Source organism: Emys orbicularis, chromosome 7, assembly GCF_028017835.1.
Source record: "Emys orbicularis isolate rEmyOrb1 chromosome 7, rEmyOrb1.hap1, whole genome shotgun sequence".
NCBI lineage: Eukaryota > Metazoa > Chordata > Testudines > Emydidae > Emys > Emys orbicularis.
The window spans coordinates 83,000,731-83,028,657 of NC_088689.1; the positions used below are offsets into that span (position 1 = coordinate 83,000,731).

The 27,927-nt window shown below is 50.6% G+C and overlaps 1 protein-coding gene across 2 annotated transcripts; it reads left to right on the plus strand.

Annotated features, from left to right (window-relative positions):
• The first annotated feature begins 2,521 nt into the window (after positions 1–2,521).
• Positions 2,522–27,468, plus strand: GLYCTK (glycerate kinase). 2 transcript variants are annotated; one of them, XM_065408325.1, is made up of 5 exons: positions 2,522–2,579; positions 13,631–14,053; positions 14,496–14,647; positions 17,802–17,977; positions 26,566–27,468. In XM_065408325.1, the coding sequence occupies exons 2-5, from the start codon at positions 13,680–13,682 to the stop codon at positions 27,466–27,468; spliced, it is 1,605 nt and encodes a 534-aa protein (XP_065264397.1). In that variant the 5' UTR covers positions 2,522–2,579; positions 13,631–13,679. The 2 variants fall into 2 exon arrangements, with proteins under 2 accessions (XP_065264397.1, XP_065264398.1); XM_065408326.1 differs by lacking the exon at positions 2,522–2,579 and adding an exon at positions 3,375–3,441.
• The last annotated feature ends 459 nt before the right edge of the window (positions 27,469–27,927 follow it).

Sequence of the window (27,927 nt, forward strand, 5' to 3'; positions counted from 1 at the left end):
TCAGCATAGCCTGCAGTTGTAGCTCTGCTGTGAGCACCGTGCTGCTCGGGACTACGTACTTTGCACTGGGTTCCCTTCAGACTCTTCGTTTCTAAACAGCCTAGTTTCACGAGCTCTCCAGCCTGACCTCAAGAAACCAGGCGCAGTTTATTAGCTGCTCAAACTGACCTGGCTCTCTCCAGTTTCCTTGTCACTATTTTAATGCTTATAATAAAATATTTAGAAACTGAACGTGGTGCTGTTTGCCCACTCCATCGTGAGAGAAAGAAGCAGCAATGGCACTTCAACATGAGGGGAATACAGGGCTTTCTGGGAGCATGAATCCATCCAGCCTATATCTAAAGCAAACCTGCGCCATTTGCACCAGCCTTTGAGGTCTATTGTCCCTTTCCACAAAGACCAAGGAAGGAGACAACTTCTGCTGAAACCCCCAGGAGATTTGCCGTGTAGTCCTCTGAATAGTCTCCTCAGGAAAGGGGTGGGGGCAGGTTTGTCGTCCAGTGTGAGCCCCCGAAATCAGAAGTACCCTGATTTCCTCAGAGAAATCCTCACCATGTTGGGGCATCTCTGGATGAATGGATCAGTGTCCTCTTATGAGGTGCCGCTGTGCCTTCCTTCCACATATGCCACCTTAGATACACCCACTCTGTGCCTCTTCTGCTGGGTTAGCCAAAAAGAGAATCTGGTCCTACATCTGAGACCCCCAACCTCAATGAGTCTGGCCCCACACCAGGCACTCTATACCCACCTCCTTTATTCGCAGCAACTGGGGGACCCCATACAGACCCGCCTAGGGCTCTTAATGATTTTTGTGATTCATTTTAAAGGTGCAGCTTTAATTCTATTAAACTATAGACCCTGCCACGCTCAGATACTAAAGTGCCTGGAGGGTGCCTGTATAGACCCTAGTACTGGTCCCAATATAGACCCCAGTACTGGTCCCAGTAAGACTCTAGTATTGGTCATAGCACTGGTCCAAGTATAGACCCCAGAACTAGTCATAGTAATTGTCCCAGTATTGACCCCAGTACTGGTCTTAGTAAGACCTCAGTAATGGTCCCCATACTGGTCCCAGTAAGATCCAATATGGTTCCCAGTATAGGCCCTACAACTGGTCCCAGTTATGGTCCTAGTATAGAAATCAGTAATTGTCCCACTAAAACCCCAGTACTGGTCACTTTACTAGTCCCAGTTAGACCCCCAGAACTCATCCTGTGACCAGCACTGAGTTCTATACTGGGACCAGTACTGGGACAAATAGTGAGGTCTATACTGGCACCAGTACTAGGGTCTATACTAGGAACAGTACTGGGGTCTTACTGCAACCAGTACTACAATCAGTACTACCAACTATACTGGGATCGGCACTGGGTCTATACTGGGACCTGTACTGAGACCAGAACTGGAGTGTATACTGGGACTAGTATTGGGATCTTACTTGGACCAGTTCTGGGACTAGTACTGGTACCACTACTAGGGTGTATACTGGGACCTGTACTGGGGTCTTACTGGGACCAGTACTCGGAACAGTACAGGGCTTTACACTTGGACCAGTATTGGAGTCATAGTGGGACCAGTATTGTGACAAGTAATTGGGGGTATTGCTGGGACCAGTGCTATGACCTTTCTGGGACCAGTGCTATGACTAGTACTGGAGTCTATACTGGGACCAGTACTACAACCAGTACTGGTGTCTGCACTGGGACCAGTACTAGGCTCTATAATGGGACTAGTACTGGGAAATGTACTGGGTCTATAATGGGACCAGTACTATGGTCTTACTGGAACCAGTACTGGGATCTGTACTTGGGACCACTGCTGGGATCTATACGGGGATTAGTAATGGAGTCTTACTAGGACCAGTACTGGGGTATATTCTGGGACCAGTACTATGGTCTCACTGGGACAAGTATTAGGATGAGTTCTGGGGTGTCTACTTGGGACCAGTTCTGGGACCAGTACTGGGGTCTGTATTGGGATCAGTCCTAGGGCTAGTGTTCTGGTTTTACTGGGAGCAGTATTAGGGTCTATACTGGTTCCAGTAGTGGGGCAAGTACTGGGGTCTTACTAGGACTAGTACTGAGACCAGTACTGGGGTGTATACTGGAACCAGTAGAGGGGACTTACTGGGACTAGGAGTGGGGACTCTACTGGGACCAGTGCTGGAGTTTTCCTGGGATCACTACTGGAACCATTATTGGGGTTTGTACTTGGACCATTACTGGGGTGTAGTGGGACCAGTACTGGGTCTGTACTGCCACCAATGGTGGGATCTTACTGGGATCGGTCCTGGAACCGGCGACATAGGGGTGTGGTGAAGCAGAGCCGCTACCAGCCAGCACATGAGAGATTAAACATAGCCTCCTGGCCCAGATAGCTCCGCCCTCTTTTGCCCGCAGCCAATGGCAAGCCTGGAGGGATGGGACAAGGGGGGAGCCTGACTCTTTTCCGCTGGTTGGGGAGGGGGTGGAGCTGCCTGCTCGCTCCTGTCCCGGTGCGCGCGGCCGCTGCCAGCTTTCACCTCCCTGCGCGGGGGCTCCCGCCTGATTGGCCAAGCCCGGGACGCTGTGGCCTAGCTGGTAGGAAGTAGCCTGGGGCCCTGCAGTTGGACCTCCTACCACGCGGGTCTCCCCCGCCACCCCCGCGCCCCGGCCTTACAGACTGCGGCCCTGCCGCAGCCGAGCAGGGTGTTGGGAGCCACAGGCTCAGGCTGCCTGGCCCTCCAGGCCCCCGTAACAAGGGACCAGTGCAGGCTTACTGGGAAGTCACTTAGAACGAATCTTTATCACGCCTACACTACAAACTTAAATTGACCTATATTAGTAATTATGGCATAGCTCGTGTCTGCATTGTCCATCCTGTCAGCGCACCACATCCTCGCGAGGAGTGTTTCCTCTGACTTCAGAGGGGCAGTGAGGGGGCTGAGACAGGGCCCTCCCTAGGCATACGCAGAATGTGCAGCTGGGTAGGGCATCGTGAAATTTGGGGCACCAAATTGCCACAAATTTCATGGTGCCCTAGGCAGCTGCGTGCTGCATATGCGGCAGCACCAGCTCTGGCGGCCAGCCCTGTCCTCCGGCTGGCCGCCCTGCGGGCTGCGCCCACTGCAAGGGGCAGGGCCGTTCCTTGGGGGGTGTGGGGCCTGGGACAACTCCCCCCGCCCCGCTTTAATCTTCCCCCTTGCTCTGCCCCTGGCCTGCCCCCATTCCACCTCTCCCCCTCCCCCCCAAGCCTCTTGCCCCAGCGACCCCGCACTCACCGGCAGCGGTGGAAAGCGGAGCAACCCGGTCCCAGCCCACTCCACTCCGCCAGCTCCCAGCCGCGTTGTTCTGCTTCCCACTGCCGGTGAGTGCAGGGGGTGGTCCTTCCCCCTCCCCCAAGCAACACGGCAGGGGAAGCGGAGCGGGCTGAGGCTGGGTCACACTCCACTTCCCGCCGCCGGTGAGTGGGGGGGGCGGACCCCTTCCCACAAACCCCCTTCCCTGAGCAACACGTCTGGAGTGGGGGGAGCGGGCTGGGGCTGGGTCATTCTGCTTCCTGCTGCTGGCGCCAGGCCCCCCGCTAATCCCCCAGGCCACCCTGGGCCTGTGGGGCCCCTCAAAGTGGCCCCCCACAGCTCCTGCCTCCCTGACCCTGCAGGTCTTGAGCGCAGCCCAGACCCTCGGCGGGGGGGAAGCAGGTGCTCGGGCTGCATAGGGCACCATAATTGGTAGGGACGGTCCTGGGCTGAGAGCTTGGCCTCTCAGCTCCAGGCGCAGATCCCTAGCGGGCCCCATCCCAGCAAGAGTTCCCCCCACCGCCCAGTGGTGACAGCCTGAGCTGTGGGGCTTTCTTGTCAATTTTTTGGCTCAAGCACCCAGCTGTGAAATTGAAAAGAATGACAGCCAATGTAAGTAACCCGGGGTGTCTACACAGACACTGGGTCACCCTAACTATGCTCACATAAGCCCTATGTCTCTCATGGAGGTGAAGTATTATGTTAGTGTAGTAGGGCACTTACATCGGGGAGAGCAAGGCTGTAGTGCATGTGGTCAGATGTTGGTTGTGTGTGTGTTTATTTAGTGTGCTGTTTTAGCTCTGCAGAGATAGCAGACCTTAATTAAACTGCCCAATAAATTCATAGGCTCAGTTTTCAATGAAGGTACCCGGCCTGGTTTATTGTCGACAAAGCATGGTAATAGCACCTGGCAGACTCGACAAGGATACTAAGATATGTATGCTCGTGAGAATGGACGCAGCTCAGTTAGTGGCGGGACTTTCCACTGCTCCCTAGGCTGGCTAAAGATACTCCTTTTGAGATACATTTTTATACCTCAGTACAACCAAGTTAGTACTGCTCCTTTGATATAGTTAGTTACTGCCCCCTGATGTTGCTAGTTATTGCCCATTATTTTGTACATGTTGGTTTGATCAAAACATTTTTATTACGTACAGGCAGTCCTTGACTTTACGACATTCGAGTTACGATGAATGCGCCACTTCTACTTTGACACCCTGATTCAACTTATGACTATAGGTTTTGAGTTTACGATGCTTGGTCCCACAATGGAGTAGATTGCAGTTCCGAGTTCCGACTTTCTGACTTATGACACAATTGTAAGGAACCAATTGTGTCGTAAGTCCGAGGACTGCCTGTACTGTTATTCTGACCTTATTTTTTTAGAAGTGGTGCGTGTGTTCCTGTTATCCTTGGGAAATGTTTTTGTACCATCCTTGATATTTAGATGTTTTGGTACCACTTGATATCAGGATGTGTTTGCGTAAGCACTCTGTGACTAGCATTTCTTAGGGATATGTATTTCTGCAATAGTAGCCCTGTTCTTGCCAAATTCTGTGAGCAGGTCCTGCCTTATACCAGGCCTCTACTACAAGGGCTTATATCTTCCTGGTTACATTGCATACACTGACATAATTAGGTCAACGTAAGCTGCCTTATGTCAGACTAACTCTGTAGTGTAGACCACACTGAGACAGTTCCTTGTCCTATGGCAGAACACCCCTGGTAGTGCTGGAAAAGTTTATCCATGACTTCAGTGGGAGGAGGGTGTGTGATAGTGTATTTTATGCACCAAAGAAGAAAGGGGAGTAGCAAGAGTGTGTAGGAAGCTCTAAATTAAATAAGACCATCCTCTACTTTAATTTACGCATTCTTACACAGTTGTCCAGTCTCCTAGGATGTAAATTACACCAGTTCACACTCCCTTAGACTTAGCTAGGTAGACAGACGGTAATCTATCTAATACTTAGCCCTGGTCTACACTACCAAATTACTTCGGTATAACTACGTCAGTCAGGAGTGTGGATTATTCACACCTCTGAGCAATGTAGTTATACTGATCTAAGCGCCAGTGTAGACAGCACTATGTTGGCATCAGAGCTTCTCCTGCCAATGTAGATACTGCCTCTTGCGTAGGTGGATTAACTAAATTGACGGGAGTCAGTCAGTCTCTCTCTCTCTCCCTCTCTCTCTCATCAGCTTAGAGCACTGGCTCTCAACCTTTCCAGACTACTGTACCCCTTTCAGGAGTCTGATTTGTTTTATGTACCCCCAAGTTTTACCTCACTTAAAAACTACTTGCTTATGAAATCAGACATAAAAATACAAAAGTGTCACAGCATGCTGTTACTGAACAATTGCTGACTTTTTGCCATATAATCATAAAATAAATCAATTGGAATATAAATATTGTACTTACAATTCAGTGTATAGTATATAGAGCAGTATAAACAAGTCATTGTCTGTATGAAATTTTAGTTTGTACTGACTTCGCTAGTGCTTTTCATGTAGCCTGTTGTAAAACTAGGCAAATATCTAGATGAGTTGATGTACCCCCTGGAAGACCTCTGCATACCCACAGAGGTACGTGTACCCTGTGTTGAGAGCCCCTGGCTTACAGCGTCTTCATTAAAATGCTACCGCAATGTGGCTGCATCATGCATTTTAAGTGTAGACCTGCCCTTAGATTACGCTTCTCACCCTGATACCTGACTGCTGGACCCATCCACCTGAATCTGGCTCTTTGCTTGCAGAGTTTGATTTGATTCCAATTCCTAGTTGTTATCTAAGTTAATGAGAAACAGTCTTTTGCCTGTAGTTTATCCTCGCCAAGTCCCCTCCCTAGAAGATGGAAGTTGGGAGCTGAGGTTTTTGGTGTCTTGTGTTGAGAGAGTTAATCATGGAACTTGAAGCTGGTGGGCAGCTGCAGATTGAGGAGCTTTATGAAGAGCGAGCGCTAGATCTTATAATGTTAACTTATGCAAATTAATATGCAGATTGGGGACATCATTCATTAATGGAAGCTCAGGAAGTTTTCATTTAAAGGGGATTAATCTAAACCCCTTGCAATCCTCCTTTAATCCTCACTCAGAACAGGCAGTTCTCAGGATTGTTTTCCTCCAAAGTTTAATGTAGACTCTTGGACAACTTTCTGAAAGGATGCACCCCAAACCAAACATTCTGCTAGGCCAGGGGAGGGCAAACTATGGCCTGCGGGCTGGATCCGGCCCATCAGGGCTTTCAAGCCGGCCTGCGGGATTGCCAGCCCCATGGGGCTAAGGCAGGCTCCCTGTCTGCCCTGGCCCCACGCCACTCCCGGAAGCGGCCGGCACCACGTCCCTGCGGCCCCTGGGGGAGGGAGGGGGAAGAGGGCAGGGAGCTTGCCTTAGCCCCGCTGCATGCTCCTGCCACCCCGGAGCTGCTCGAGGTAAGCGGCGCCGGGCTGGAGCCTGCACCCCGAAACCCTCCTGCACCCTGCACCCCAACCCCCTGCCCTGAGCCCCCTAACCCCCTGCTGCCCCCTCCTGCACCCCAGCCCCCTACCCTCAGCCCCCTTCTGCACCCTGCACCCCAACCCCTTGCCCTGAGCCCCTTCCTGCATACCACACCTCCTCCCACACCACGCACTCCCTCCCGCACCCCAGCCCCCTGCCCTGCATGCAATTTCCCCACCCAGATGTGGCCCTCGGGCCAAAAAGTTTGCCCACCCCTGTGCTAGGCAGTGGGGACTGAGGAGTGTGCAAGGTCTGGGCCATGGCAGGGCCTCGGGAATGTGACTTGGTCATTTCCACTCAGGCTATCATGGCTCTAATGTAGAATAAAAAAACCAAAAAGGGCACAAGAAAAATTAATATTGGAGCGCTCTTAAAATGATGCGAGAATAACATCTTTAGTATAAATCACCATCTTCTCCAACATCCTCTCCATCAGCCCAGATGAGTGGGTTTATTTCCCCAACCAGCAGGTGGAGAGAAGAAAAACCAGATGTGCGATGGCATAACTTCCCTTATGCTAGGCATTGGCTAGCTCAAGCAGCTAAGTCATTTCCAGACCCATAGTTCCCGATGGTGCCCTAAATGGCAGCATTTAAACTCCCTTTTTTTGCTGGGCTAACTCTGAAATAGACATGCTGTTGAGTGGAGTTCTGCTGCCTTTGTTTCTAAAGCCCTGGTGAAATGAATAGGATTTCAAAAAATATCTGATGAATCTTGTAACTCTGACTTGTAACTGATGTCCAATGACATTTAATAGCTGGTGGCTGGTATCAATAAATAAAAAACAAGTGGATTAATCAGCTCATTAGTAGCAACCACTAACTTGGGCTGATGGGAAAGGGTGTTACGCAGCGAGACCCCGATGCTACTGTGCCCGTGCTGAATTCTGCTCTTGGTTACGGTAGTGTAAATTTGGAGTAACTCTTAACTTCAGTGGAGTTACCCTGGGTTTATACCAATGTAAAGGAGATCAGAATCTGGCCCATTATGGATTGTGCTTAAAAAAAACAAACCCTGTTGAAAGCACTGGAAAGACTCCCATTGACATGAATGGTCTCCTTGGGTCAGGTCCTTTCTTGCATAAACATAACCCGAGTTCAAAGTGCAGAAGACAGATTTACATCACTAGTAAAATAGTATACCAAGCAATGTTAGCAATGTAATTACAGGTGCTCATAGGCAGATTGCTCTGCGTCTGCATTGTCTGTCATTGTGATCAGAGGTAGAAAGCCTCAGTGCTGTTCAGAGGAAATACTTCTTTGGTCTCTGCTGCTGCCTGATTGCATACTTCCAGTTCCAAATGAGGTGTGTGGTTGACTGGTCAGTTCATAACTCTGAGGTTCTACTGTAGTTAATTATGGTCCTTCCTTTGAATCAACAGGATGCTAAATGATCTGCTGTCATGACTTGGGTGCCCTGTGCTGGATCTTTTGCCTTCAAAAAAGCTTTTACTGCTCAAACAGCAGAAATCATCACAATGATACTGGGTTGATCAGAGATTGAGTTAGCTCCTCAAATGACTCAGTCTTCGCTAGATTCCACTTGGTGAGAGTCAGTGCGGTGATGTTAACCTTGAAGGGAAAGACAATCAGAGGCTATTTGTTTTACAGCAGGTTTCCAAACATGTAAAATGGTGTTCCAAGTGGTTACAGCCTCTTGAATTATCTTAAGTGCCAAGCTTGATTCATTTTGCCTGGGGGCAAATTGTAGACTGTAGGAGAATGGTTGAAATATCCAACCTGAGTGAGGCTAAGGTTTTTTTATAGAGGACACAAGGCTGCCTAATTTTCTACTTCTTTGCACCAGTTTGACGCCAGTGTAACACAGTTAATTTCAAGTGTTAATTTTTATACTGGGGTACAACTGGTGTAACTGAGGGGAGAATCAGGCCTAGAAATCTGAACAACCTGATGAAATGAATAGTGTTCAGAGGTAATTCAGACATTGAGTGAAGAATCGTACATTTCTATGAAGAGTGTTAAGGTGTGATTCTGTGCATGTTATAATCTTGTAACTGAAAGTGGCTCATTGACAAGGAGGAAGGATGGTCCAGTGGGTGCAAGTGTTAGCCTGGATCTTAGGTTGGATTCCACAAGGAGGCATGGAGGACAAAGAATGACCTGTCACAGGACAATCGAAAAGGATGCTGCTTTCATGGCGACAATGTATGACGGACTCAGACGGTAGTGAGGAAAATGGGTTGCCACAGGTGCCACTAGGAACAGGAGAGTCTAAGGCTAAATGAGACTTGAGAGACCTGGGTTCCCAACTCTGCCACTAACTTGAACAGTCATTGGGCTGGAGAGAGTGAGTGTGAGAATGACCCTGTAGCCCAGTGGTCAGGGCAACCTTGGGTCGAGTCCCCCTTTTCCAACTACTCTTTCATTATTTACCCACAGCGGGACAGCGTCAACAGGGGAGTCTGAGGGTTCCACAGGTCAGTGATTAGTGTGCTCCCCTGAGATGTGGGAGACCCCTGTTCAAATCCTTGCTCCCCCTGTGGCAGAGAGGGGGGAATCGAACCTGGGTCTCCCCACCCCAGACGAGCGCTCTCACCATGGGCCAACAGTTATAAGGTGGGGAGCAGCAGCTCCTCCTCCACCACTAGCAGCTGCCGCCTCTAGGCACTTATCTGTAAGACCAAGACAGGGCAGGGCTTAGTGCACACCTTGCTGGTCAATATCTGGCTTAGGCAGCTCCCCAACTGGCATGCTGGCTTTTGTGGCTCATGTTCTGAGGTGCCTCTCTCTCCCCATTCATTGCTTAGGGAGCCTGGGCACCTGACTTGTTTTTTGTGGATCACGGTGGTGCTCCCGAGTTTTCTAAGCGCCTAAAAGTTGGGTGTTGCAACGCCGAGCATCACAGCGCCTAAGTACCCTCCTGCATCCCTCCTTCTGTGCCTCAATTCTCCATCTGTAAAATGGGGATAGTCGCACTTCCCAGGAGCATTGTGGGGAGAAATACACTACAGATTTGAGGTGCTCAGATGCTGTGGTGATTTGAGCAATATAAGTAGGTAGATTTTTAAGGCCAGCAGGGACTGTTATAATCTAGTTTGCCCTCCTGTGTAATACAGTCTAAATTCCCCACTAGGGCTATCACTGGTTCCGCTGCATTGCTATTAGCTCTGGTATAGACCAGACTCTGGTGGCTTCTGGAGATCTTACCATCTTGTTAGTTCAATAGGAGTCTAACCAGTGCTAATGCTGCTGTTTAACTGGTTATAGCACCTGGCATAGGTGAGATCTTAGAGATTAACAGGGTGGGAGGGAAGGAAAGGGGGAAGCAAGCTCCCACTGCATTCTCATCCTCCTGGGTGACCCACCAAGCGAGCTCCTTTAGGCCCTCTTCCCTCCACCCCTGTTATTTCACTTTGAAATGCTGTCGCCCTCAGCACTGAGCAAATCCTTGTTATTTCTCTCAAGCCCTTGTTCCACCATGGGGTTCGATCAGCACGCACAGGCTGCTTTGACTATCAAAGTCTGTGGGTTTGGAGTATCAGGGGGTAGCCGTGTTAGTCTGTATCTACAAAAACAACAAGGAGTCTGGTGGCAAAGGTGCCACCAGACTCCTTGTTGTTTTTGTGGGTTTGGAGGCTCTTAATGGGGGCTCTGGGTTTGAGCTCCTCAGTGGCGGAAAGAGGCGCTGCACTGATCTGAGCTCAGAGGTGCTTTAGGAGGGCCTCACTCTCTTAATTATTAAACCTTTGCTACCTTGTGGGAGTGTTTCAATAAAGAGACCTCTGGACTCTTGAGCTCTCCTGGAAGAGCATTCACTTGTGCATTCTCTGGAGGAAGACGCAACTGGAAGGTAATTCTAACCCCCATCCCCTGTGACAGGGTGTACAAGTCATTTAGTGCCTCCAGCAGAGTACCTCAGCCTTGCCACCTCTCGTCCTAGTGATGGCCCAGCTCTGAATCAGACAGTGGTGTGGTTTTCCTGGGTGAATTCCCAGCAGGGAGAGGCTCCGTGTGTCGAGGCAGCCAAGCGTCGCTAAGCCTGCCTGGGCTCAGATCCTCAAAAGGCTGAGCTACTCTCAGGAGAGGCAGAGACAAGAGTTTTGCCAGCTGGAACCCAGAACAGGGCCTGCTTGAGACAGAAGAGCTGCCATGCGTCCATTGTTTGGGGTTTACTGATTGCTAAACTGCATGAAGGGAATTTGGCCAGAGACGTGGCTGGGTTCTCTGGTTTTGTTTAGCTGGGCCGCCCGTGAATTCTCCCTCCAGCTGCTTACACCCCACTCTTTATTGTGTTGGGGGATAAAATGTCCTCTTTTTTTTTTTTTTTTCCTAAATGGAGACCATCTCACAAAATAGGGTGGCCATTTCCTCTGTGGGATCTGCCCTCGAGTGTATTCAGGCTGATGCTGTCTTGAACTCTGCCTGTTACGTTCCCTGTTTAGTGGATCATTGTTATTTCTGAGCGCTTGTTCACATACCACGTTACTTCCATGGCAAGCGACGGTGTGACTCTACAGCGCGCCAGCGTGCTGTGCAACAACTTGCCATGTGACCACTGCCACAGTGCAATGACAGTCCCAGAGTGCTGCATTCTAGGACTTTCACTGCGCTGTAGGGATGTCCACATGGTGAGGTGGTGGAAGTGTGGTGCTGTGGTGCCGGACTCACACCCAGCAGAGCTGGGCTTATTTCCCAGCTTTGCCACAGACTCCCTTTTTGACCCTGGGCAAGTCACTTAGCCATTCCATGCCTCGGTTTCCCATGTGTAAAATGGAGATAATAGCACTTCCCTGCCTCACGGGGATATTATGAGGTTACATTAATTAATGACTGTGAGGCGCATAGCTCCTATGAAGATGAGGGGGCATATACATATCTAGATAGGTTATGCATGAAACGGTACTCTCTAACTTCCTCAGTGTAGTGACGTTACAGTGTCCCTCTGGCGTTTGTCAGACACACATAGCTGCTCAGTGCTGTTCTTGGAGCTCCGATGTCAGCTGTGCTAGCAGACAGTGCAGCATGTTCATTCAGCAGACCTTGATGTTTGCAAAGAAAGACCTCAGGCTCAGTTCGGTGGCGAAGGCACTCGCCCAGGTTTATTGTCAGCAAAGCACGGTACTTGTGCCCTGTCTACCGGGTCACAGGGACACTAATTCATGTATGCCTGTGACAAAGTAAAGGCTCAGTCAGGACACCAGGATCCTGTCCCCTTGGCCAACATAAAGCTGCCCCTCCTATAACTTCTCCTTTTATACCTCGATACAAACAAACATCACTCCAGATGGTGTTAGTTACCACCCTTACACCTTGTACCTGCTAATTCGAACAAAACATCCTCCTCTGTTATCCCGTCATCCCTCCTTATCTTACGGGGGTTTCGGTGTGTGCCTGCAAAATCTCTTAGGAATTTGTTTATGTAGGTACTTGAGAATTCTCGGTGTTCTTGTACCATCCTCTGCGGTCAGGAATGTGCTTACTTGGTTAGCCGATACCTGGTGTGTTACTATTCTGGCAAGGCCAGGCCTGCTTTCGTTTACAGCCTTTGGTTCATACTGCTAGTTATGCCTCGGGCTCCAGTAAGGCCTACAAAAGCCAGTTTAAGTAGATCAGTCTGTTCAGTTTATCAGAGGTGTCGAAGTACCTTCCCAGGGAGAAAATACCAGGTATTAAAAAGCTCTTTAATCTAGCAGAGAAAGGCACAAGAAGAACCCATGGTAGGAAGCAGAAGCCAGAAAAATTCATATTAAAAATCAGGCACACATTTGTAACAGTGAGTTAACAAGCTACCAAGGGAAGTGGTGGGATTCTCCATCTCCTGATATCTTCAAATCAAGACTGGCTGTCTGGAAGATCTGCTCTAGTCAAGCATACAAGTTACTGGGCTTAATACCCCTGTGCTGATGAGATGGAGTCTCCCTCCCAACTTGACTGTTATTGAATGTGACCCAACTGTTTATAGTAGGCTACTGTCTTTACACTGAACTGGCCAGGAGTTTTGCCTGGAGGAGGAGTGCAGGATTGGGCTCTGTAAGCATACAAGCCTGTCTGGTGTCTGAACATGATTTTAAAGAATGATGAGCCAGTAATAAAGCCAAGAAATTGGAGCATTTTTCTGTCTTCAGTTGATTTGCTTTTTATTGTGAAAACCCCCGTGACTGGCATCTTCTGACATAACCATCATCAAGGAGTTCAACCAGCCACAAAGATGCTGAGCCTGTTATTTTACCATAGGCTCCATCAGACACTGTAGGAAGGAAATAAGTAACTAACAGTGAATGATCTAAGATGAGCTTTGGGATACCACAGTGATGAGGGGCTTTGCCTTAGGTAAAAGGTGGGCTGGGGGCTATGGTCTATCTGAATGTTCCCCCGGAAGGGTAGAGAACAGCCTGCAAATGTTGGGAACTCATTAAGAAATGAGTGAGTGAAAGTAACGGGCAGTGTTTGAAATCTACAATGAACCTGAAGTTAGCCAGCAGATGTTCAGCCCTCGCAGGGGTTTGAGGGGGTTGTAGGGAACATTAAGGGGATGAGGGGAGCTGGGAGCCATCAGGTTGTCTAACTGTTAACCCCCCAAATGGCAGAAGTCTGAAAATAAAGGAAATACAAATGCTATGGTGCTGTCTCAGACTGCTGGGGAAGGGTGTGCACTGCAGATGTGGGTAGCATAGTGGATTTACCTGTGCTGGGAAGCCAGATTTCCATACTATGGGCCAAATCCAGAGCTTCTTAGTTAGCTCCTACTCCAGGCACACACTCATTGGCTTCCATGAGAGTTTTGCGTGAGTAAGGCTGAGTCCTGTATTGGGTTCACAGCTTGCTAGCTCACCACTTTCCAATCGAAAGCCCCACCTCTTGCTGGCTGAGTAGTTAACTATTCCTTCCCCTCATTACAGGCTGGATATGGCTGGCTGACTGACTGCTAAGAGACAGCGTGGGCCAGACATGACCTCCGCTCTCAAGGCCCTGCCCAACATCCATAGAGCCTGCATGATCCCAGCCTGTCGGGTCCAAGCATCTTACCCGCGCAGTATGTCTCTCTGGGAGCACGGGCTGCACCTCTTCCGCAGTGCCGTGGGTGTCGTCCTGCCGGCCCCCATGCTGAGAAGGGCCCTGGTGCTCAAAACAGATGGCTGCCCCAGGCTGGTCGTGAGGGACCGGGCTTTCCCTGTGAGGAGGAACCTGTATCTGGTGGGCTTCGGGAAGGCTGTGCTGGGAATGGCGGCCGAGGCAGAGGAGATCCTCGGGGACCACCTAATTCAGGGGGTTGTCAGCGTCCCCCATGGCATCCGGGCATGCCTGCAGCAGGCGGGAATGGAGTAAGACTGATAGTGCCCGGATATTCCGGTGGGAGGGTGCAGAGAAGGGTGGGGGACAGGCAAATACAAAGACCCAGGCTCCTGCAGAAATGTCTGCCTGCCATAGATTTTCCCCTTCGGGTCACTGCTGAATCCCTCTTGGATCCTCTCCACCTTTCCCAACTTTAACCCTTGACTATGGGTGCAAGACTCATGGCTCAGCTTGACTGGTCTCCATCCCTCTTTGTGGGCCATCAGATCTGTCCTTGGGGCTGTGTATGCTGCCTCCATAGTGTACCCGACCCCGTGGGGGAGAGACCAGGATCAGCAAAGGAACCTGGATAAACCTCAGTCACAGGGCCCTCTCTTGTCCCCCAAATCCCTCTTGTGGGAGTGGGGCTGCCAAGCGGGCTCTGGATAGGTGTACATTTCGGTGGCCTGATCATCTTTCTAACCCCTGCAGGGAGATGTTGCTGAAGCCTCACAGCAGGATCCAGGTCATAGAAGGAGCTAAGCACAACCTCCCTGACAGAGAGGCTCTGAGGGCAGCCAGCATGATTCGGGAGCTAGCTGAAGGCCTGACGGCTGACGACCTCCTCCTTGTGCTGATCTCAGGTAATGTCTGGAACCCCAGGAGCAGGGAGTGAGTTCTTGTGGGACCCTGTTGCTGCCATCAGTTGTTGCCCTCCCTTCTTCTGCCCCATCTTTCTTCCCTTTATCTCTTCCCTAGCCTGGCTTCTTCCTTTCCTCGTGCATGCAGGAAACAGATCCAGAATCATGCCTGGCAAACTAGATCAAGTTGCCTGTTGCAAAAGAAGATGAGGAGAGGCGTAAAGTGGGTCAAAGCTGTTCCCATTGCGACTCCCACACCGGTGGCAGCTCACTGCATTCATTCACATTTCAGTACCTGGTCTTCTGGCAGCAGCCGTGAGTTGGCAGCAGCTTGGGCCCCGGGTAGACACACTTCTCTCCCAATCACACCTCTCAGAGGAACTTGTCACAAGGATTCCACTATTGATTCCTTAGTCTAGAATCTCCCTCCTCCACCAGCTTTTGCTTTGTGCCCTCCCAGGCAAGAGGTGGCTGCATTCCAGCAGGGCTGTGTGTGAAGAGTCGAATGCGTTCTGGGATGGGAGATGCTATATTATTCATTAGAGTGTTGACACACCAAGTATTTGGGCCAGCCAGTTGTGTTGCTGTTTCTCTCCCTCCGCCCACAGGCCTTGCCCTGTGGTTCGCTGCTGTGGTGCCTGCAATATCAATCCACAGTACATGCAGTTTGAAGCAGCAAAGCACCGTGTTGCCAGGTGGTGGTGCCAGGCAATCAGAAAGCACTGCTCTGCAAATATAAGCCCATCCCAAGGCAAAGCACTGAGGAGAGGCTGCCTGAGCTGTATGGAGGTCTGGATCCTGGGGCCCAAGTCTGCTCTGAGTTACATCGGGTTGACACCATGAAGTCAGTGTAACCAGTGTCTTGTATTTCCATGTTTGTATTTGTAAAGACAGACTCTCCTGGGTCATTTGATCACACAGCCATGTAGATGCTTTCTTCCCTCAGAATGGGAGGTGCCCCGTGCTTAAATTTGGGCACGTAGGCTAGGGCAGTGGTTCTCAACCAGGGGTACACAGAGGTCTTCCAAGGGGTACATAAATTCATCTAGATATTTGCCTAGTTTTACAACAGGCTATGTTAAAAGCATTAGCAAAGTCAGTACAAACTAAAATTTCATGCAGACAATGACTTGTTTATACTGCTCTATATACTATACACTGAAATGTAAGTACAGTATTTATATTCCAGTTGATTTATTTTATAGTTATACGGTAAAAATAAGAAATGAAAAAACAGCAATTTTTCAGTACTAGTGTGCTGTGACACTTTTGTATTTTTATGTCTGATTTTATAAGCAAGTAGCTTTTAAGTGAGGTAAAACTTTGGGGTACACAAGACAAATCAGACTCCTGAAAGGGGTACAGTAGTCTGGAAAGGTTGAGCCACTGGGCTAGGGCAGCAGAGCTCAGAACTGCAGGTGCAGGAGGTGCAGGTGCTTGGGCATCAATGCACGGGTTGTAATGGGGGACTAACTTAGGTACCCAAGTTGGAAAAATGAGGCCCCATCTGAGACTCGGAGTCACTGAGGGACTGATCCTGCAAGTGGCCAAATAGCATGGCTGAGGTGCTCTGCATTCTCACCCAGCCACCCCTCTCCCGAAATCAAAAGGAGTCACTCAGTGCCAAGTAAGAGGTGCTCTGCACCTTGTAGGATCAGCCCCAAAGCACATGCATTTGAAACCCGCAGGCTCCTCCAGGAGTGATTACCCCTTTAGTGCCTTATTCCTCCATTCCCAGATGGGGGGCACACATTGAGGGGATGTGCTCTGCTTTGGGCGCATAAGCAATGCGGCAGTGCACTTGTGGGGTTTATTTGATTGGGTGGATATCCAACTATAGACATGCCCCTGTGAGTAGGTGTCTCCAGTTGTGCAGCCCAGTGTTAAAGAAACAAATGCACTTGGAGCTGCTCTTTAGGGATTTTGGGGGGTTCTTGATTGTGCTCCTCATCTGAGCGAGATCTAGCTTGAGATCCTCAGCTGCCTAGCTCAGCTCAGCTGGCTGCAGTCTATTCTGCCATGGTTCAGAGAGAATTTTCCAGGATTATCCAGACACGGATATAATTGGATTTGAATCATGTCTGGTGGGGATTCCCTTGAGTTTCCTCTTGTCCTCTGGCTACTGATATCTTCAAGAGACTCCTAGGCCATCCCAGGATTTGCTATCAGCAGCAGCTCCCAAAGCATGCAATGCATACCTCCACACAGCCCACTCTGACTGCTCCTGCCTCGCAGCCAGATCCCTACTGATTGACTGAAACTCAGGCACTTTCATTTGTTTTTCTTGTTCATCATATTTTATTGATGGTGCTTTTTCTCAAACCTCAGAGCAGGCTTTACCCTTTTATGGTAGTTTTCTGATACACTTCTATACATACTCACCCTCTATTTTATCCATCTATTTCCCCCCTCCTTTTTCACTGCATTTCAAGGGCCCAATCATGCTGTCAGTTGTGCTCTGCCACTCCCATTGATCAGATCACTAATGCACCCATCACCATAGTATCCAGCCTCATTTTTGTTTCCTCTGTGATTCTCCCTCTCTCTCTCTCTCTCTCTCTCTCTCAATAAGCTTTTTGCTGTAGTGCTGTTCTGTATTTAGGTTTAGACATTGCTATATTTTTTTAAACACCGCTCATTATGAATGAGGTCAGTGAAATGCTGAAGCCAGAAGTGTCTCTCTTTCCCTGCAGCTAAACACTGAGTGAGCCATGGAGTCTGCAGTCCCCCCTCTCTGACTAGCAGTCACTGAAGTCAGATTTGAGGCACATTCGCAGGGAAGTGTAGTGAGAACAATAGCACCTGGGCCTGTTTCTGCCCCGCCTTGCACCTCACATTCTCATTTATGCCAGGCAAAGCAGGCACCGTTGTGAGTGAGCTCACTGAGCACAGTTGTAACTGACTGCCATGGAGATCCAGTCCTGCTCTGTGGAGAAACAGAAGACATCAGTCTCCAGGGCTATTAGTCTGGCATCTTTCACAAGCACTAAATTCCCTTACAACAAAATGGTGAGGGAAGAGAATTAGGAAAACTCCAGCTGTAGGATGCCCTCGCTTAGCCCCTTGTCTGTGAGAGGCCAGCGTTTCAGTGCTGGGGGGTTCCTCCCACCCTGCTACACACGTGCATTCACTCACTGCGGTTTCTCCTGCATTATAGGAGGCGGATCGGCCCTACTGCCTGCTCCTACTCCTCCGATCCTCTTGGAAGAGAAAGAGAAGGTCACCAAGCTTCTGGCTTCCAGAGGAGCTACCATACAGGAGCTCAACACCATCCGGAAGGCCCTTTCCTTGTTGAAAGGTGGAGGGTTGGCCCGGGCTGCATATCCTGCACAGGTGAGTGTGGAAGACTTCTTACTTGCCCATAGCTTCTGCTCTAAGGCAGTTTTAAAGAAACACCATGAGATTAAAAGTCATGGTCAAAACAGACCTCAGTAGAAATGACCTGATGTTTAGATCAGTGGTTCTCAACCAGGGGTATGCAGAGGTCTTCCAAGGGGTACATCAACTCATCTAGATATTTGCCTAGTTGTACAACAGGCTACATTAAAAGCACTAGTGAAATCAGTACAAATAAAAATTTCATACAGACAATGACTTGTTTGTACTGCTCCATGTACTATACACTGAAATCTAAGCACAATATTTATATTCCAATTATATGATTAAAAATGGGAGAGTCAGCAAGTTTTCAGTAGTAGTGTGCTGTGACACTTTTATATTTTTAAGTCTGATTGTGTAAGCAAGTAGCTTTTAAGTGAGGTGAAACTTGGGGGTACGCAACAAAAGTCAGACTCCTGAAAGGGGTACAGTAGTCTGGAAAGGTTGAGAACGACTGGATGACTTCAGCTCCCAGTGAAGTCAGTGGGAATCAGCATCTGTGGTAATCACACTGCTTCTATTTAGCTGCCTGAATATGCAGTTAGGAATCAGCTATAGGATTCAAAGATTTGGTCCATATTTACAAAAAAAAAATAAAAATCATTACTTACCTTTTTCAGTAGCACATGAGATTATTAACACAGTTGTGTTGTGTTTTGTTTTTTTCAATCTGGTCACTGCATTTCTTTTGGCTCAGGGAATGAAAATTGGCTGGTCAGTTTCCTTTTACTTTCTAGTCAGTTTCACTTTCTGGCTCTCTGGCACAATGCTGCAATGATTATTTGGGTTGAAAGCAGTCCAGGCCAGCTTTCTTTGTTTTAGGAAAAACAAAAACATTGTCAGTTTGTAGCAGAACAATAGTGGAAATGTTTCTATTTAATTTAGGTTTCATTCATCTTTTCAAAACCTACATTTTGGGCCAAATTTGTCCCCTTTAAACTGTCCAATGAATGTGTGCACAGGTTCAAATGAGAGCACTGGCCATGCTAATGACTGTAGCCCCCAGTTAATGTGCACATGCAGAATGCTGACTCCCCACCACAATCTGGACAGATCAGCGTTGTGGTCTGAAGGGAATTCAGACTCCTTATTTGTTCAACAGCAGCCTTTCCCTCACTACTCCACCACTATTATCTGATGGGGCCACTTTTTAAAAAATTTTTAAATTAAATTAATGGAGATATCCTATCCCCTAGAACTGGAAGGGCCCTTGAAAGGTCATCAAGTCCAGCCCCCTACCTTCACTAGCAGGACCGAGTACTGATTTTGCCTCAGATCCCTAAGTGGCCCCCTCAAGGATTGAACTCACAACGCTGGGTTTAGCAGGCCAATGCTCAAACCACTGAGCTATCCCCCCCCTTAGCTGGAGTAAGTGGGTTGGAGCCTCAGCTGAAGTAAATCAGCAAATGCAGTCATCCACAGAGCTGTGTGGATTTACACTAGCAGAGGATCTGGCCTCGTATTTAACTTCTGGGCTTTCTCAGGCCTGGTCTACACTACGAGTTTAGGTCGACTTTAGCTGCGTTAAGTCGACTTAAACCTGGACACGTTTACACGACGAAGCCCTTTCTTTCGACTTAAAGGGCCCTTTAAACCGGTTTCTTTACACCACCTCGACGAGGGGATTAGCGATAAAATCGGCCTTAGGGGGGTCGGAATTGGTTAGTGAGGACGGAATTCGACATTAGTGGCCTCCGGGAGCTATCCCACAGTGCTTCATTGTGACCGCTCTGGACAGCACTCTCATCTCAGATGCACTGGCCAGGTAGACAGGAAAAGCCCCGCGAACGTTTGAATTTCATTTCCTGTTTGCTCAGCATGGAGAGCACAGGTGACCATGCAGAGCTCATCAGCACAGGTAACCGTGATGGAGTCCCAGTCCCAGTCCCAGGATCGCAAAAGAGCTCCAGCCTGGACCGAACGGGAGGTACGGGATCTGCTCGCCATCTGGGGAGATGAAGCAGTGCTGGCCGAACTCCGAAACAGTAAAAGAAATGGCAAAACATTAGAAAAGATCTCCAAGGCCATGAAGGACAGAGGCCATAACAGGGACCCACAGCAGTGCCGCGTGAAAATTAAGGAGCTAAGGCAAGCCTACCACAAAGCCAGAGACGCAAACGGAAGGTCCGGGGCTGAGCCGCAAACATGCCGCTACTACGAGGAGCTGCATGCCATTCTAGGGGGTGCAGCCACCAGTAGCCCAAGTGTGTGCTATCAGTCCCTCGCTGGAGACAGGGAAGCGGGTTCGGCGGACGAGGAAGATGAGGATGGAGAGAACATCATAGATAGCTCACAGCAGCAAGGAAGCGGAGAAACCAGTTTCCCCAACAGCCAGGATATGTTTGTCACCCTGGACCTGGAACCAGTAACCCCCGAACTCACCCAAGACCCTGTGGGCACACAGGGGACCTCTGGTGAGTGTACCTTTGTAAATATTACACATGGTTTAAAAACAAGCGTGTTTAATGATTAATGATTAATTTGCCCTGGCAATCGCGGCCAGTACAGCTACTGGAAAAGTCTGTTAACGTGTATGGGGATGGAGCGGAAATCCTCCAGGGACATCTCCAGAAAGCTCTCCTTCATGTACTCCCAAAGCCTTTGCAAAAGGTTTCTGGGGAGGGCTGCCTTATCCCGTCCGCCATGGTAGGACACTTTACCACGCCAGGCCAGTAGCACGTAGTCTGGAATCATTGCATAACAAAGCATGGCAGCGTATGGTCCCGGTGTTTGCTGGCATGCAGACAACATCCATTCCTTATCTCTCTTTGTTATCCTCAGGAGAGTGATATCATTCACGGTCACCTGGTTGAAGTGGGGCGATTTTATTAAGGGGACATTCAGAGGTGCCCCTTCCTGCTCTGCTGAACAGAAATATTCCCCGCTGTTAACCACGCGGTGGGGGGGAGGGGTGAAGTGACCATCCCAGAGAATTGGGTGTGTGGGGGAGGGGAGTTAGTTGGGTTTGTGCTGCATGTTAAACCTGAAACCGCAGCCCCTCCTTTTACATTGCAAACCCATTTTAAATGGCCAACCCAACGGGTGCTTGGTATGGTTAATGAGAGCAGTACTGTTTTAAACCATCCCCACTTGTTAACAAGGTTAAAAAAGCCAAAAGACTGTGTCTTACCATGGCTGCCTGCAAGCTGAAATCTGTGGCCTGGCACTGCGTGAGTGATCTCTCACACCAAACCGGCAGGCCAAGAGGAAAAATGCGACCTTGTAACGAAAGCACATGTGCTGTGTGATGTGAACAGCAAAATCTAACGTGAAAGAGTGTACCCATTGTTCTCAAAAATTTATCTTTTTTAAACAACTCTCCCTTCTCCTCCACCAGCTGCAAATGTTTCACCTTCACAGAGGCTAGTGAATATTCGAAGAAGGAAGCGAAGGACGCGTGACGAAATGTTCACTGAACTACAGACTGCCTCCCACGCTGACAGAGCACAGCAGAATGCGTGGAGGCAGTCAATGACTGATTTTAAAAAAGCCCAATATGAGCGAGAGGAGAGGTGGCGGGCTGAAGAGGAGAAGTCGCGGGCTGAAGAGCAGAGGTTGCGTGCTGAAACGCGGGCTGAAGAGCAGAAGTGGCGTCAACTTGTACTCATAAAGCAAGAGTCGATGCTCCGGCTGCTGGAGCATCAAAGTGATATGCTCCTGCGTATGGTTGAGCTGCAGGAAAGGCAGCAGGAGCAGAGACCGCCGCTACAGCCCCTCTGTAACCAACAGCAGGAGCAGAGACCGCCGCTACAGCCCCTCAGTAACCACCAGCCCTCCTCCCCAAGTCCCATTGCCTCCTCACCCAGACGCCCAAGAACACGGTGGGGGGGCCTCCGGCCACCCAATCACTCCACCCTAGATGATTTCCACAGCAATAAGTTTTAAAGATTTAAAGTTTTAAAGTGCAGTGTGTCCTTTTCCTTCCTCCTCCTCCCCCACCCATCCCGGGCTACCTTTGCAATTATCTCCCTAGTTGTGTGCTGCTTCCCTCCTCCCCCACCCATCCCGGGCTACCTTTGCAATTATCCCCCTAGTTGTGTGCTGCTTCCCTCCTCCCCCACCCATCCCGGGCTACCTTTGCAATTATCCCCCTAGTTGTGTGCTCAATTAATAAAGAATGCATGAATGTGAAGTAACAATGACTTTATTGCCTCTGCAAGTGGTGCTTGAAGAGGGGAGGGGAGGGGAGGGTGGGGTGGTTGGTTTACAGGGTAGTAGAGTTAACCGGGTGCGTGGGGGGGCTGCGATTTCATCAAGGAGAAACAAACAGAAGTTTCACACCGTATCCTGGCCAGTCACAAAACTAGTTTTCAAAGCCTCTCTGATGCGCACCGCGCCCTGCTGTGCTGCTCTAACCGACCTGGTGTCTGGCTGCGCGTAATCAGCGGCCAGGCGATTTGCCTCTACCTCCCACCCCGCCATAAATGTCTCCCCCTTACTCTCACAGATATTGTGGAGCGCACAGCAAGCAGCAATAACAATGGGGATATTCTTTTCGCTGAGGTCACAGCGAGTCAGTAAGCTGCGCCAGCGCGCTTTTAAACGCCCAAATGCACATTCCACCACCATTCGGCACTTGCTCAGCCTGTAGTTGAACAGGTCCTGACTCCTGTCCAGGCTGCCTGTGTATGGCTTCATGAGCCATGGCATTAAGGGGTAGGCTGGGTCCCCAAGGATCACGATAGGCATTTCAACATCCCCAATGGTTATTTTCTGGTCCGGGAAGAAAGTCCCTTCCTCCAGCTTTCGAAACAGAAGAGAGTGCCTGAAGACGCGAGCATCATGTACCCTTCCCGGCCAGCCCACGTTGATGTCGGTGAAACGTCCCTTGTGATCCACCAGGGCTTGCAGCAGCATTGAAAAGTACCCCTTGCGGTTTATGTACTCGGTGGCTTGGTGCGCCGGTGCCAAGATAGGGATATGGGTTCCGTCTATCGCCCCACCACAGTTTGGGAATCCCATTGCAGCAAAGCCATCCACTATGTCCTGCACGTTTCCCAGAGTCACTACCCTTGATATCACCAGGTCTCTCATTGCCCTGGCAACTTGGATCACAGCAGCCCCCACAGTAGATTTGCCCACTCCAAATTGATTCCCGACTGACCGGTAGCTGTCTGGCGTTGCAAGCTTCCACAGGGCTATCGCCACTCGCTTCTCAACTGTGAGGGCTGCTCTCATCCTGGTATTCTGGCGCTTCAGGGCAGGGGAAAGCAAGTCACAAAGTTCCATGAAAGTGCCCTTACGCATGCGAAAGTTTCGCAGCCACTGGGAATCGTCCCAGACCTGCAACACGATGCGGTCCCACCAGTCTGTGCTTGTTTCCCGGGCCCAGAATCGGCGTTCCATGGCATGAACCTGCCCCAATAACACCATGATTTCCACATTGCTGGGGCCTGTGCCTTGTGAGAGGTCCATGTCAATTTCCTCATCACTATCGTCGCCGCGCTGCAATCGCCTCCTCCTCCTCAGCTGGTCCTCCTGGTTTTGCTTTGGCATGTCCAGGCTCTGCATATACTCCAGGACAATGCGCGTGGTGTTCATAGTGCTCATAATTGCCGCGGTGATCTGAGCGGGCTCCATGATCCCAGTGCTAGCTATGGCGTCTGGTCTGAAAAAAGGCGCGAAACTAGTATCTAAAGACCAGGGGAGGGAGGGAGGGAGGGAGGGAGGGAGGGAGGGAGGGAGGAGCGGGCGACTGACGACATGGCGTACAGGTACAGGGAATTAAAATCAAGAAAGGTGGCTGTGCATCAGGGAGAAATACAAACAACTGTCACACAGAATCCCCCCCCCCCCCGAGATTGAACTCCTAAGCCTGGGTTTAGCGGGCCGTTGATTTGACGGAGGGAGGGGGGAAGGAAATGAATACAGAACAAATCTATTTTTTACATCTTAAGACGACAGTGCAGCATGACTGATAGCCCTCGGCATTTTCTGGGTGCTTGGCAGCAAATACTTGGCAGCAAATAGTATACTACGACTGGTAACCATCATTGTCCAACGAGGACGGTTAAAGGCAAGGGGTTGCTGCTGTACAGTAGCCAGAAGGATCGGTAAAGGCGCTCAGGCTACAATAATCTATGAGCATTTCAGGCAACCTGTAAATTTACTTGCTTTCAGACCTGAGGAAAGCTCTTCTTGCAGATCTGCTGAGCACCCAGATCGCCCTCGGCCTCTTCTGGGTGCTCAGCAGACAATACTGACAGGACGGTTACCAGTCGTAATAAACTATCTACTGCCAAAAGGCAAGGGGCTGGTGCAATGCAGCCCTACGGCTGCCAGCCCCACAGCTACCAGCATCCCGAGCGCCAATGAAGGCTAGTACTCATGCTGCACCGTCTACCGCCAAAAGGCAGTAAGCTGCTGCTGCTGTTTAGCAATGCAGTCCCACGTTTGCCGGCACCCGGAAGACATATGGTGACGGTGAGCTGAGCTGAGCGGCCTCCATGCTTGGCGTGGTATGTTGTCTGCACAGGTAACCCAGGTAAAAAGGCGCGAATCTATTGTCTGCCGTTGCTGTGACGGCGGGGGAGGGGCGTGACGCAATGTACCCAGAACCCCCCGCGGCACTGCTTTGCATCATTCGGGCATTGCGATCTCAACCCATAATTCCAATGGGCGCCGGAGACTCCGGGAACTGTGGGATAGGTACCCATAGGCACCCATAGTGCAATGCGCCGGAAGTCGACGCTAGCCTCGGTACTGTGGACGCGGTCCGCCGACTTCATGCACTTAGAGCATTTTATGTGGGGACACACACAGTCGGCTGCATAAAACCGGTTTCTATAAAACCGGCTTCTATAAATCCGACCTAATTTTGTAGTGTAGACAAGCCCTCACTGTATTTATCAATGGAGCTCCAATTCAATCTATACCAGGTTAGGAGCTGGAGAAGAGTCACATAAAAACATGCTACTCTTTCCTATATTATAGTCCAACATTAAATGTCATTTTGATTCCATGGGTTAGAGCCCTGAGAGCTCTTATTGCGGGGGAGGGATAGCTCAGTGGTTTGAGCATTGGCCTGCTAAACCCAGGGTTGTGAGTTCAATCCTTGAGGGGGCCACTTAGGGATCTGGGGCAAAATCAGTACTTGGTCCTGCTAGTGAAGGGAGGGGGCTGGACTTGATGACCTTTCAGGATCCCTTCTAGTTCTATGAGATAGGTATATCTCCATATATTATATTATTATCTTAAAACAGAATGGGCCACATTTGCCATCATTTGCACCCATGCATCTCCATTGAGATCAGCTGGATTGCACAAGTGTAACTGAATGCAGAACTTGGTCTGATCACTCTTGCATAGGGTGACCAGATCACCCAGGTCAAATATTGGGGGGCAGGGCAGGGCATGGCGCGGGGGGGGCAGGGCAAAAAAAAAAAAAAAAACCCACCTCCCCCACCCCCACACACACGTGCTGGAGGGAGGCCCCGGAGATGCAGGGGGAGCGCGGGGCCGGGGTGAGTGAGAGTCCAGCCTGGCCCTGAGCACAGGCAGGACTCAGTCGGGCGGTACCTGGAGGGAGAGCAGGGGGGCGGCCCGCGGGGCCAGGCGGCGGCTGTTCTCCCCACCTGGGCAGCGGGACTCGGGAGCAGCCGCTGCTGCTGCTCCCATTGCCGCGGGGGGAGGAAGCAGCCGATGGCCAAGCTCGGCGGTTGCGGCTCTGGCGCCCGGGCCCGAACCCCCCGAGCCCGGGCCTGTTGCGGGGACCCAGCAGCGCGCACGCTGCGCCCAGCCCCTGGCCAGTCGCATCTGGGCTGCTGCCCAGCTGGTGCAATCCCGCGACAGCCCCGGGGCGGAGGCATCGGCAGCCCAGCCCCGTTCGTTCCCCTGCGGGACCCGAGCGGGACGGGGGGGGCTGGGGCCTGCTGCCCCCACTCTGGGGCTGCCCGTGGGATTACACCAGCTGGGCAGCCAGCCCAGACGCGACTGGCCAGGGGCTGGGCGCAGCGTGCGCGCTGCTGGGTCCCCGCAACAGGCCCGGGCTCGGGGGGTTCGGGCCCGGGCGCCAGAGCTGCAGCCGCCGAGCGCCATGGCCGCTTCCTCCCCCCGCGGCAGTGGGAGCTGCAAGCAGCGGCTGCTCCCGAGTCCCGCTGCCCAGGGGGGAGAGAACAGCCGCCGCCTGGCCCCGCAGGCCGCCCCCCTCCTCTTCCTCCAGTACCGCCTGACTGAGTCCTGCCTGCGCTCGGGGCCAGGCCGGACTCTCACTCACCCCGGCCCCGCGCTCCCCCTGCGTCTCCGGGGCCTCCCTCCAGCGCTTGTGGAGGGAGGAGGAATGGCGAGCCTGGGGAAGAGGTGGGGATTTGGGGAGGGAGCCAATGGGGGAAGGAGGGGGCGGGAGGGGGTGCGAGCACTTCTGGGCTCCGGAGCATTTGCTTGTTTGTCCAGTGTTCCGACCTAACATTGGTCGGGACACGGGACAAACAAGCAAATATCGGGACAGTCCCGATAAAATCGAGACGTCTGGTCACCCTACTCTTGCATGTCAGTGAGTCTCTGCAGCAGGCGCTGCATTTATCTGTCATCCTTTCTGCTTCTAGGTGCTAAGCCTCATCCTCTCTGATGTCATTGGCAACCCAGTGGACATTATTGCAAGTGGCCCCACTGTCTACAGTTCCCCCAGTGCTCAAGGCTGCCTTCAGATAATGACAAAATACAATCTGATGAGCACCTTGCCCAGATCTGTGAAAACAGTGCTGTCCAGCTCCGTCTCCGATCCCAGTGGTCCGAAAGACTATTCTCACGTCTACAATGTTGTCATTGGCTCAAACAGTTTAGCTTTAGAGGAGGCCAAACGCCAAGCAGAGGATTTGGGCTACTGGACCCTGATTTTGAGTGCAGGGGTGTGTGGGGAGGTCAGCAGAGTGGCCAAACTCTACAGCCAGCTGATTCAGTTTGTTTGCTTGAGCACAGCTGGACTTGGAGAAGGTCCTCTAAGAGACCAGGTGAGAGGAGATCTTCTAAAGCTGGCAGCAGAGCTAGAGATCCCAGGTTTGAACCTTGTGGATTCTTTGAAGGCTTTGCAAGGATTGGAGTCTGAAAGATCGGTTTGCCTGCTGGCTGGTGGAGAGACCACTGTCCAGCTTCAAGGAAATGGGAAGGGTGGGAGGAACCAGGAGTTGGCCTTACAGGTGGCATTGGAGTTACACCGAGCTAAGGTCACTGGGGCTGGCTACTTCCTTGGGAAATGTGAAGTCCTGTTCCTCAGTGGTGGGACTGATGGACAAGATGGGCCAACAGAGGCAGCTGGTGCCTTCTCTAGCCAGGAGCTGGTGGATAAGGCTGCTCAGGAAGGTCTTGATGTGGAGACGTTTCTGAGCAACAATGACTCCTACACATTCTTCAGTAAGTTCCAAAATGGACATCACCTTTTGCTGACTGGTTTAACAGGCACCAATGTCATGGACATCCAGGCTATTTTAATTCGGGCTAGAGACAGATAAGGAGAGCACCTCTACGAACTCCTCAGTTGTTTTTAATTAGAGGCATTGGTGAAAAATGAGGGTACCAATGTTCTGGAGAAATCCAGACTGCTTAAATTAGGGACAGCTGGCGAGGGCACTAATATCATGACTGTAAAAGCTACATTAGTAAGGCACATGGGTGGGTGACCATGACCATGTTCAATCTGTTAATTAGGATCAGAGTAAAGTAAGATAACACCAGCATTATGGGCATTGGGGTGGCATTAACACCTTCCTGCCGAAGAGCCAGTAACATACTGCATTTTGGCTGTGGTTACAAAGAATTCAGGAATGCAGGGCTGATGACTGGCAGGCAAATAAGTCTGGGATTTATAAAGGCGTCTTAGGGAGTTTGAGTGCAAGTGGGGTTGCTGGACATCTGACGCCCAGCCTGAAGCTCTAGGTTGCTGTTGTAACTCTCATTACATACAAAGCTAA